This window comes from Ostrea edulis, chromosome 6 (genome assembly GCF_947568905.1).
Source record: "Ostrea edulis chromosome 6, xbOstEdul1.1, whole genome shotgun sequence".
Classification (NCBI taxonomy): Eukaryota; Metazoa; Mollusca; class Bivalvia; order Ostreida; family Ostreidae; genus Ostrea; species Ostrea edulis.
The window spans coordinates 39,169,004-39,181,861 of NC_079169.1; the positions used below are offsets into that span (position 1 = coordinate 39,169,004).

General features: G+C 35.1%; 1 protein-coding gene across 4 annotated transcripts in view; it reads right to left on the reverse strand.

Moving 5' to 3' along the window:
* The window catches only part of LOC125682956 (phosphatidylinositol 4-phosphate 3-kinase C2 domain-containing subunit alpha-like), a 372,533-nt gene that overhangs the window by 290,564 nt on the left and 69,111 nt on the right, over positions 1 to 12,858 (reverse strand). For all 4 annotated transcript variants that reach the window (XR_007372745.2, XM_048923599.2, XM_048923598.2 and 1 more), the window contains exons 3-5: positions 12,388 to 12,858; positions 10,966 to 11,039; positions 27 to 175 (exon numbers count right to left, since the gene is read on the reverse strand). The exon at positions 12,388 to 12,858 is cut by the window's right edge and continues 838 nt beyond it. Coding sequence is in view for 3 of the 4 variants with exons in the window: in XM_048923599.2 (XP_048779556.2) it covers positions 27 to 175; positions 10,966 to 11,039; positions 12,388 to 12,858 (694 nt within the window). In the remaining variant the exon portion in view is untranslated. The remainder of the gene's footprint in view (positions 1 to 26; positions 176 to 10,965; positions 11,040 to 12,387) is intronic.

Here is a 12,858-nt window from a genome sequence, read left to right on the forward strand (position 1 = left end):
ATTAGTCTATTCTAAAATCAACTTACCATCACAGGTAAATATGACAGGATCCACAGAGTAATCGGAGTAAATAGTAACCTTCACAGACAAAGATGGCTGCTGTTTCTCACAAAGGGCACTGACAACATATCCCCTATTCACAGTGGTATCTGTAGATCTAAACTTCAATTTCAATCTACAAAGTAATTCATATTAAGCGAAGGGAAAGTCAAAACGCACTCAAAAAACAGTATACCAAAACATGATTTTCCAAGCAAATCTAAATTACAAACAGAGCCTTAATTGTCACCTGAGCATCACACAATGAAATTGATTGTTGTTCGTGTAATGAATGCCATACATGTGATAATTTTTCAACCATTTCAACCGCAAATCTGTACAATGCCTTATAAAGGTTGATTTTGAATTAAAAATCTGTACACAAGTTTCCTATATCTGATACAAAATCTGTATAGAATATTAATCATAACAGTGAAAGCAAAATGTCGTCGGACCGACGGATATGTCCGGTAATTTGACTCTCGGTCCGGTAAACTTCGTTATATTTCTGGTCGGAATGTTCGGTGACTTTCCAGCAACGGTTTCGGAAACTACGTTTTGACTTCCAGTTCTGTTTATAAAAAAAAAACATACGAAAACGGCAACATGTTCCAATTAAAATGGAACAGTAATGCAGTCCCCGGTAAACCTTTAAAACCAGGAGGCTCAGTCTTTCATGTTTTGATATAAAAATAATACTACTTTTTTCGGTCTGGTAAAATGTGATTCGGTCCGGTAATGTTCCTGTGTTTACCAGACCGAATGTCCTGTAGAACATTTCAACATTTCGCGATCACTGTCATAAAATGGTTTTATGTCTTCAAGAGGCCCACATAGACCATGGGCCAGTAACATATTACCTTCCCCCTCTAGGGATTTTTCTACACAATGATTTTTTGAAAGTGTATATAAAATAAAGGTAAATGAAGGTTATTTGACAAATTCATGTTGGGGCGTTTGCAAGATTTGACCTTTTGAATTTATAAACAAGAGGCCCATGGGCCACATTGCTCACCTGAGTCACCTTGGCTCATATTTAAAGATTTTTCCCATTCACATGTATAACTTTGATCCCTATTGTGCCTCAACCTACTCCCGTGGGCCATGATTTTTACAACATTGAATCTGCATTATGTCATGATGCTTTCATGTAAATGTAAACTTCCCTGGCCAGTGATTTTTAAGAATAAGATTTTTAATGATTTTCACTATATATTTGTATGTAAAATTTTGATCCCCTATCGTGGCCCCATCTTACCCCTGCAGACCATGATTTTTACAAACTTCAATCACTGCTATGTCAGGAAGCTTTTGTGCATATATAAACTTCTTTAGCCCAATGGTTCTTAAGGAGAAAATTTTTTCCATATATTAGTTATGTAAAACTTTGATCCCCTATTGTGACCCCAGAGGTCATGAGTTTCACAAACTTGAATCTGCACTATGTCAGGCAGCTTTCATGTAAATCTCAGCTTTTCTGGCTCAATGGTTCTTGAGAAGATTTCTCAAAATTTTCCTATATATATTTGTATGTAAAACTCTGACCCCCTATTGTCACCTCATCTTACTCCCGTGGGCCATGATTTTAACAAATTTGAATCTGCACTACGTCAGAAAGCTTCCATGTAAATCTCCACTTTCCTGGTCCAGTAGTATTTGAGAAGCTTTTTAAAGATTTTCCCTATATATTTGTATGTAAAACCTTGATTTCCTATTGTCGCCTCATCTTACCCCCGGGGGACCATGATTTTAACAAACTTGAATCTGCACTATGTCAGGAAGCTTTCATGTAAATTTCAGCTCTTCTGGTGTAGTGGTTCTTGAGAAGAAGATTTTTAAATGACCCCATCCTATTTTTGTATTTTTGTGATTATCTCCCCTTTGAAAGGGGCATGGCCTTTCATTTGAACAAACTTGAAAGCCAGGGATGCTTTTGGCGAAGTTTGGTTATAATTGGCCCAGTGGTTCTGGAAAAGAAGTCGAAAATGTAAAAAGTTTACAGACAGACGACGGACAACCCCAAAATCTATAGGTGTCTTCCTCTTATTGTAAATTATTTCTGTACAAAATTTGAAAACTGTACAATGAAAACTGTTTGAGTTATCGTGTCACAAACACGACGGACAGACGGACGGATGGATAGACGGACAATGTAATTACTATACTAGGGCTTCCCGCATTTCATGCAGGGCCCTAAAAATGGGGCAGTTAAGATAATTTCATTGAGAAAGTTTGTTGTGAAGAACTTCAACAGAGGTATATGGGAGAGTCCAGAAATATCACAGTTCCAAAACAACTCAAGTCATAAAACTTTTTCTGGAGTCTCCTTAATTTCTCTGTGGTTTTACATTAATAATAATGTAAATTATACTTAATTTCATGTAATAATTGCTTAATTTCTGCTTTAATACCATGTTTGTGGTACATGTAATAATTGCTTAATTTCTGTTTTAATACCACGTTTGTGTGCATGTATTTCAGTATGTACAACTTTCAACAAGATTCCCATAAAACAAATGATAAAAAAAACATTGGCCTAATAAACATTACATGGGGCCTACTCCACCACAATATAAGGCAATGTTGGTGTACTGTAGGAAACATACTGCAGAGGGAGAACATTTAAATGTGGAATTTGTATGACTATACTATGTAATTGTTGTTCATGATGTGGAATTTGTACAACTATACTATGTAATTGTTGTTCATGATGTGGAATTTGTATGACTATACTATGTAATTGTTGTTGATGATGTGGAATTTGTACGACTATACTATGTAATTGTTGATGATGTGGAATTTGTACGACTATACTATGTAATTGTTGTTGATGATGTGGAATTTGTACGACTATACTATGTAATTTTTGTTCATCATGTGGAATTTGTACGACTATATTATGTAATTGTTGTTCATGATGTGGAATTTGTACGACTATACTATGTAATTGTTGTTCATCATGTGGAATTTGTACGACTATCCTATGTAATTGTTGTTCATGATGTGGAATTTGTACGACTATACTATGTTATTGTTGTTGATGATGTGGAATTTGTACAACTATACTATGTAATTGTTGTGAATTCGTATGACTATACTATGTAATTGTTGTTCATGATGTGGAATTTGTACGACTATACTATGTAATTGTTGTTGATGATGTGGAATTTGTACGACTATACTATGTAATTGTTGTTGATGATGTGGAATTTGTACGACTATACTATGTAATTGTTGATGATGTGGAATTTGTACGACTATACTATGTAATTGTTGTTGATGATGTGGAATTTGTACGACTATACTATGTAATTGTTGTTCATGATGTGGAATTTGTACGACTATACTATGTAATTGTTGATGATGTGGAATTTGTACGACTATACTATGTAATTGTTGTTCATGATGTGGAATTTGTACGACTATTTTATGTAATTGTTGTTGATGATGTGGAATTTGTACAACTATACTATGTAAATGTTGTGAATTCGTACGACTATACTATGTAATTGTTGTTCATGATGTGGAATTTGTACGACTATTTTATGTAATTGTTGTTGATGATGTGGAATTTGTACAACTATACTATGTAAATGTTGTGAATTCGTACGACTATACTATGTAATTGTTGTTCATGATGTGGAATTTGTACGACTATACTATGTTATTGTTGTGAATTCGTACGACTATACTATGTAATTGTTGTTCATGATGTGGAATTTGTACGACTATATTATGTAATTGTTGTTGATGATGTGGAATTTGTACGACTATACTATGTAATTGTTGTTCATGATGTGGAATTTGTACGACTATACTATGTAATTGTTGATGATGTGGAATTTGTACGACTATACTATGTAATTGTTGTTCATGATGTGGAATTTGTACGACTATAGTATGTAATTGTTGTTGATGATGTGGAATTTGTATGACTATACTATGTAATTGTTGTGAATTTCTACGACTATACTATGTAATTGTTGTTCATCATGTGGAATTTGTACGACTATACCATGTTATTGTTGTGAATTCGTACGACTATACTATGTAATTGTTGTTCATGATGTGGAATTTGTACGACTATAGTATGTAATTGTTGTTGATGATGTGGAATTTGTACGGCTATACTATGTAATTGTTGTCCATGATGTGGAATTTGTATGACTATACTATGTAATTGTTGTTGATGATGTGGAATTTGTACGGCTATACTATGTAAATGTTGTGAATTTGTATGGCTATACTATGTTATTGTTGTTGATGATGTGGAATTTGTACAACTATATTATGTAATTGTTGTTGATGATGTGGAATTTGTACGGCTACACTCTGTAATTGTTGTTCATGATGTGAAATTTGTAAGACTATACTATGTAAATGTTGTGAATTTGTACGACTATACTATGTAATTGTTGTTCATGATGTGGAATTTGTACGACTATCCTATGTAATTGTTGTTCATGATGTGGAATTTGTACGACTATACTATGTAATTGTTGTTGATGATGTGGAATTTGTACGACTATACTATGTTATTGTTGTGAATTCGTACGACTATACTATGTTATTGTTGTTGATGATGTGGAATTTGTATGGCTATACTATGTAATTGTTGTGAATTCGTACGACTATACTATGTAATTGTTGTTGATGATGTGGAATTTGTACGGCTATACTCTGTAATTGTTGTTCATGATGTGGAATTTGTACGACTATACTATAAAAATTGTTCTTGATTGTTAAGTTCCTTCTATTTGACATTATTGGCCGTTATGATTCATCGCTGTATATAAGTTCGTTTTGGTTATTAGTTGTATCCGCAGGAAGCGGAATTGGAACTCTTTGGTGCGAAAGAGATTCGGAGATTGGCGGGCCGAGAGTAGATAGCTCTGAACAGTAACCCATCATGTATTTGGTGAGTTATATCAACTTTCATGGTAGCAGACCCACGGAAAAGCTGAAAGGAAAATGGCAAGTAATAGTTTTAAGAATCCGCCGTCATTCGACCCGAAATTAATGACGTATGAAACGTGGAAAAATTAAATTGAAGTTTGGAAACTAGTAACAGATCTTGATGCTAATAAGCACGCCCTCGCCGTTTTTTTGTCGTTGAAAGGAAATGCAAGAGATGTCGCCATGGAAATCACGGCCGCCGATCTTGCAAAAGAAACGGGAATGGAAACATTGATAGCAAGTTTGGATAAAGTTTTCAAACAAGATGATAAAGTTAAGGCATATGAAGCTTACAAAAACTTTGACTCATATCACAAACCTGATGAAATGTCTATGTCAGATTATATAATGGAGTTTGACAAACGTTACAACAAAGCTAAGAAATATGAGATGACACTGCCTGATGCTGTGTTAGCGTTTAAATTGTTAGACAATGCTGGACTATCAACTAAGGACAAACAGTTGGCTCTTACGGCATCAAGTGATCTTAAATATGCCGCCATGAAATCTGCCCTGCAACGCATATTTGGAGAAAGTCCCAGTGCTTGTGCCACTGACACACCGATCATTACCATCAAACAAGAACCAGTGTTTTATACACAGCAAAGGCGCTTCAACCATAAACCCAACACTAAACTAACAGGCACCAACCCCATAAACAAATTTGGTAAAAGAACCAAGTGTGCTGTTTGTCAAAGTGTTTTCCACTGGGCGAAAGACTGTCCTGATAAAACCAGTTCAGCAAAAATCACTGAAAGTGAGAGTCAGATATCATTGAAAACTGCAATGTAACACTTTTCACGAAAGAGCAACCTTCAGCTAATGAAATCTTCGTACTAGAATCTGCAGGATCTGCGATTATAGACACAGCATGTACAAGAACCGTGTGTGGAGAGAAATGGTTTGAACACTTTGTAAAGGTAGCAAATGATAATGACATTCAAACTTTCCCTAGTAACCGGGCCTTCAAGTTTGGAGATGGAAAAGTTGTCAGCTCATTTTGTAGAGCGATCATTCCTGCTGAATTTGGAAAAACACTGTGCAAAATAGAGATCGAAGTGGTAAAAGCTGACATTCCCCTTTTGCTGAGTAAATCTTCGCTTAAGAAAGCAGGTACTGTCTTGAACTTAAAAAATGATAAAGTTACAATGTTTGGCAGCCCAGTATGCTTAGAATGCATGTCAAGCGGTCATTACTGTGTAAATATTCTCAAAGCCAATGACAAAACTTGTGAAAATGAACTTGAGGAAGTACTTGAGTTTACTGAAATGACACAAAAGGAGAACATGAAAGCTCTTGACAAGCTACACAAGCAATTCGGACATGCGTCTGTTGATCGTCTGAGCAAACTTTTGATAAATGCAGGAACGAGTGATCAAGAAACTATTCAGTGTGCGAAAAATGTGAAATCTGTATTGTCAATAAGAAACCAGTACCGAGACCAGCTGTAGGACTGCCATTAGCTACTCAATTTAATGAAACTGTAGCCGTTGATTTAAATGAACTTGAACATGGCATTTATTACCTCCACATTATCGATGAGTTTACTAGATTCAGTGCAGGAAGCATTATGAGGTCAAAGCGTTTTCTGAGTTTGTAAAAAAGTTCTTAGAATCATGGATTGCAGTTCATGGAGCCCCCAAGAGACTGTATAGCGATAATGGTGGGGAATTTAACAATGATGAAGTGCGTGATATGGCTGAAAATTTTGATATAGAAGTAAAAACGACAGCAGGATATAGCCCATGGAGCAATGGTTTACTTGAACGGCATAACCAAACACTCACTGAAATTTTGATGAAGATCAAAGCAGATAACCGATGTGACTGGGAAACTGCATTAAACTGGGCTTTAATGGTCAAGAATGCTTTGGACAATGTTCATGGATACAGTTCATATCAGTTGGTTTATGGCAGAAACCCTAATCTTCCGAGTGTACTAACAAGCAAACTTCCTGCGTTGTTGGACGACATATTGAGGCATTACACTCTGCTCGTTCTGCTTTCACTAAGAGTGAGTGCTCAGAAAGGATCAAGAGAGCTTTGAGAAAACAAACACGCCCAAGTGGTATACGATATCATACAGGAGACAAGGTATACTTCAAGAGGAATGAAAGTAATGAATGCAAAGGCCCTGGGGTGGTTATTGGTCAAGATGGAGCTGTTATTTTTATTAGACATGGAGGAATATTAGTTAGAGTTCATCAATGTAGACTGAAAAAGACGTCGCAAATGGAAGATAAAATTGTCAAAGTTACCAATAATAACAAGTTAGCGGTGAATACAAATACAAGTACATGTAGTGAAAAAGACCCTACTTACATATATGATAGTGATTCAGAGACTGAACCGATAGACAATAGGGACAATGATAATGAAAATATCAACGAAGAGGCAACTGGAAATGATGAGCCTGAAAGGTTTAAACTTAAGGACGTTAAAGTAGGTCAGACATTAGGATATCATAATGTGGAAAATGGAAAACATTGTGTTGCTAAGGTCACTGGTCGTGCAGGAAAATTGATAGGTAATAACAAGCACTGGTTTAACCTGGAATATATGGAACCAGAAAGTCTAAAAGGAGCAGAAATTTCAGTTGATTTGAGCAAAGTTGAACAGCTTGAAAACATAAATGACAATTCAAAATCAGATAATGATAATGACACTGCCTAAGTATTGGAGAATATTTCCTTCAAGGATGCAAAAATGAAAGAGTTTGAGTCATGGAAGAGAAATGGTGTATATGTTGAACATAAAAACATTGGGCAGAAATGTATTTCGACAAGATGGATATGTAATCTTAAGGACACACCTGATGGTACAATACACAAGGCAAGATTGGTGGCTCGAGGATTTGAGGAAATTGACAACGAAAATCTGCCGAAAGATTCACCAACATGTGGTTCAGACTCTCTCAGACTTGTGCTAGCAGTCTTGGCTCAGAGACAATGGTAAACACATACAATGGACATAAAAACTGCATTTTTACAAGGGGCTGAGATAGAAAGAGAAATTTTTGTAAAGCCACCTCCTGAGGCTAATTGTAAAGACGTTGTTTGGAAGTTTCGTAAATGTGTGTATGGTTTGTCAGATGCCTCCCTTAGCTGGTACAATAGAGTAAAAGAAGTACTTGAACAATGTAATGTACATGTATCAAAGGTTGACCCAGCTGTATTCTTTTGGAGAAATAAAACTGGATTAGTAGATGGGGTGCTTGCTTGTCACATGGACGACTTTTTATGGGGCGGAACTCTACAATTTGAGAGGGAAGTAATAAACAAAATTCGTTCAACTTTTTATGTTGGAAGAGAGGACCAAGAAGAAAATGGTTCATTTCCGTTTGTTGGAATCGAAATTTCAAAGTGTGGAAAGAACATCATCTTACAACAAAAGTCGTATCAAAACAATATGCAGTCAATTCCTATTGAGAAATGTAGACAAGCTGATAAGTCAGCACCAATTAATACTATTGAGAAGGAACAACTTCAGTCAAAAATAGGACAAATATTGTGGATGGCAAGACAATCTCGTCCATATGTAATATTTGAAGTATCATATCTAGCTTCTAGTTTAAAAACTGCAACTGTACAAACACTGATTGATGCTAACAAAGTAATCAAAAACTTAAAGTCAGAAAATGTGTCACTTAAATTTCAATATTTAGGACCAAATGACAATGTAAAACTTTTGATGTTCAGTGACTCGTCTCTGGAAAATTTGCCTGATGGTGGGACCCAAGGAGGTCACTTTATAGCACTTGTTGGCGAAAATGGTATTATTTCACCACTCACATGGACATCAAAAAGAACAAGAAGAATAGTGCGTAGTACTTTAGCGGCAGAAACACTTGCAATGGTAGATGTACAGTATATTTTGAATGACACTATTTTACTTTAAAAAGAAAGAAGGGGAATTTGTTAAGTTCCTTCTATTTAACATTATTGGCCGTTGTGGTTCATCGCTGTATATAAGTTCATTTTGGTTATTAGTTGTATCCGCAGGAAGCGGAATTGGAACTCTTTGGTACGAAAGAGATTCGGAAATTGGCGGGCCGAGAGTAGATAGCTCTGGACAGTAACCCATCACGTATTTGGTGAGTTATATCAACTTTCATTGATGATGTGGAATTTGTACGGCTATACTATGTAATTGTTGTGAATTTGTACGACTATACTATGTAATTGTTGTTCATGATGTGGAATCTGTATGACTATACTATGTAATTGTTGTTCATGATGTGGAATTTGTACGACTATACTATGTAATTGTTGTTCATCATTTGGAATTTGTACGACTATACTATGTAATTGTTGTTGATGATGTGGAATTTGTACGACTATACTATGTAATTGTTGTTGATGATGTGGAATTTGTACGACTATACTATGTAATTGTTGTTGATGATGTGGAATTTGTACGACTATACTATGTAATTGTTGTTGATGATGTGGAATTTGTACGACTATACTATGTAATTTTTGTTCATCATGTGGAATTTGTACGACTCTACTATGTAATTGTTGTTGATGATGTGGAATTTGTACGACTATACTATGTAATTGTTGTTGATGATGTGGAATTTGTACGACTATACTATGTAATTTTTGTTGATGATGTGGAATTTGTACGACTATATTGTGTAATTGTTGTTGATGATGTGGAATTTGTATGACTATACTATGTAATTGTTGTGAATTTGTACGACTATACTATGTAACTGTTGTTCATGATGTGGAATTTGTACGGCTATACTCTGTAATTGTTGTTGATGATGTGGAATTTGTATGACTATACTATGTAATTGTTATAAATTTGTACGACTATACTATGTAATTGTTGTTGATGATGTGGAATTTGTACGACTATACTATGTAATTTTTGTTCATGATGTGGAATTTGTACAACTATATTGTGTAATTGTTGTTGATGATGTGGAATTTGTATGACTATACTATGTAATTGTTGTGAATTTGTACGACTATACTATGTAATTGTTGTTGATGATGTGGAATTTGTACGACTATACTATGTAATTGTTGTTGATGATGTGGAATTTGTACGACTGTACTATGTAATTTTTGTTCATGATGTGGAATTTGTACGACTATATTGTGTAATTGTTGTTGATGATGTGGAATTTGTACGGCTATACTATGTAATTGTTGTTGATGATGTGGAATTTGTACGACTATACTTTGTAATTGTTGATGATGTGGAATTTGTACGACTATACTATGTAATTGTTGTTCATGATGTGGAATTTGTACGACTATACTATGTAATTGTTGTTCATCATGTGGAATTTGTACGACTATACTATGTAATTGTTGATGATGTGGAATTTGTACGACTATACTATGTAATTGTTGTTGATGATGTGGAATTTGTACGAGTATATTATGTAATTGTTGTTGATGATGTGGAATTTGTACGAGTATATTATGTAATTGTTGTTCATGATGTGGAATTTGTACGAGTATATTATGTAATTGTTGTTGATGATGTGGAATTTGTACGACTATACTATGTAATTGTTGATGATGTGGAATTTGTACGACTATACTATGCAATTGTTGTTGATGATGTGGAATTTGTACGACTATACTATGTAATTGTTGTTGATGATGTGGAATTTGTACGACTATACTATGTAATTGTTGTTGATGATGTGGAATTTGTACGACTATACTATGTAATTGTTGTTGATGATGTGGAATTTGTACGACTATACTATGTAATTGTTGTTGATGATGTGGAATTTGTACGACTATACTATGGAATTGTTGTTGATGATGTGGAATTTGTACGACTATACTATGTAATTGTTGTTCATCATGTGGAATTTGTACGACTATACTATGTAATTGTTGTTGATGATGTGGAATTTGTACAACTATACTATGTTATTGTTGTTGATGATGTGGAATTTGTACGACTATATTGTGTAATTGTTGTTGATATCATCACTTACCTGGTCACCATCTGAATAAATGTCTCCGATTCTTCATCAACAAACACTCTCTTATGTAGTTTTTCATATTCAACCTTAATATAAAACTTTCATATTTAAAAATTTAAAACAATGATATTCACATTTACAGAGTTAGCACAATTGCCAGAATAACTGAAATCTCAAATAAATTTATCAAGTAAAAATTGGAACCTATATCTGGCAAACTATCTGCTATATATTGGCAAACAAAGATAACAAGAGGCCCAAAGGCCTTATCAGTCACCCGAGTATTAGTTAAAAGTATCATCAGCCCCAAGGGCTCAGAAATCAATTATTTTCCTGCTCTGCACATCTAAGCTAAATTCTAATATTCAGCAGCAGTATCAATCAAGATGTGCTCTCACCATCACGAGCCTCGATCAAACAAACATCAGAAATCCGCCATTGTTTTGTATAGTAAACAGAAATGTATCGATCGATCATGTGTTAATTTTGATACAGCATGTACAGATCTTTTTATATAAGGAATGATTAAATGGATTTTGTAAATCAGGCAGTACAGTGTAGGTATCCAGAAAATCTTAATGTAGAGAAATTCAAACCATTTCCCTCAACCACAGACAAACTTGCAGAAGTGTATGCCATGGATTGCATTATGAATTGGCTATAAATGTCTACAGAATAACGAAGATACTTATATATGAACTAAAGGAAGATCATGACTTTACTTATCAATTTTGTAGATTTTGGGGAGCTAAGTACATTCTCCCATGTTTGCCCATGGGCCACATCTCTCACCTGAGTCACCTTGGCCCAAATTTAAAGATTTTCCCTACATATTCGCATACAAAAACTTTGATCCCTATTGTGGCCCCAACCTACCCCCAGGGGCCATGATTTTTACAAAATTTAATCTACACTATGTCAGGAAGCTTTCATGTAAATGTAAACATTTCTGGTCCATTCACTACAGTGGCTTTTGAGAAGAAGAATTTTAAAGATTTTCCTTACATACTCACATGTAAAACTTTGATCCCCTATTGTAGCCCTAACCTTCCCCCGGGGATCATGGTTTTAAGAAACTTGAATCTGCACTATTTCAGAAAGCTTTCATGTAAATTTCAGCTCTTCTAGCCCAGTGTTTTTAAGAAGATTTTTAAATGACCCCACTCTATTTTGGTGATTATCTCCCCTTTGAAGGGGTATGGCCCTTCATTTGAACAAATTTGAAAGCCCTTCACCTAAGATTGTTTTTTGCCAAGTTTGGTTGAAATTGGCCCACTGCTTCTAGAGAAGAAGTCGAAAATGTAAAAAGTTTACAGACAGACACACTGTCTGACGGATGGACGTAATGACAGACAGACGACGGACAACAGGCGATTCAAAGCTCACTTGAGCTTTCAGCTCAGGTGAGCTAAAATGAGAAGCAGATCATATTACCCCAGGAATAAAACTCCTTTGTGGTAGTGCTGAAGGTCGATCAGGAATGTCAGGTTTTGTTTCCTCCATGATATAGCTAGATCTAAAAAACTGTTCCAATGCATCGGCACTAGACATATGACTCTGGTCAGCTCTATTTAAACATTCCTGTAAGCTATCAGAATCTTTCATTTCATCCTCAATTTGGGGGTACAGTCCTGACTTTGGTCTTTCTAATTCAGAAAAATCCAAAGCATTTGCTGTACTTTGACGCCTATCATTTTCCCCAGAAGTGGAATTTTTTCTGAAAATGATAGACTCTCTACGGGTTTTCGAATAAAGTGGATCAAACAAATCCAGAGACATATACTCCTTTTCTTCTGGCTCTTCAAATTCTATTAAGTTACTGGAAGTTCTAGAACGAGCCTTTTTCTCTTCTACAAAGTCTCTTTCTGGAGTGAAATCATCATGAAATATATCAGAGCTCTCTTC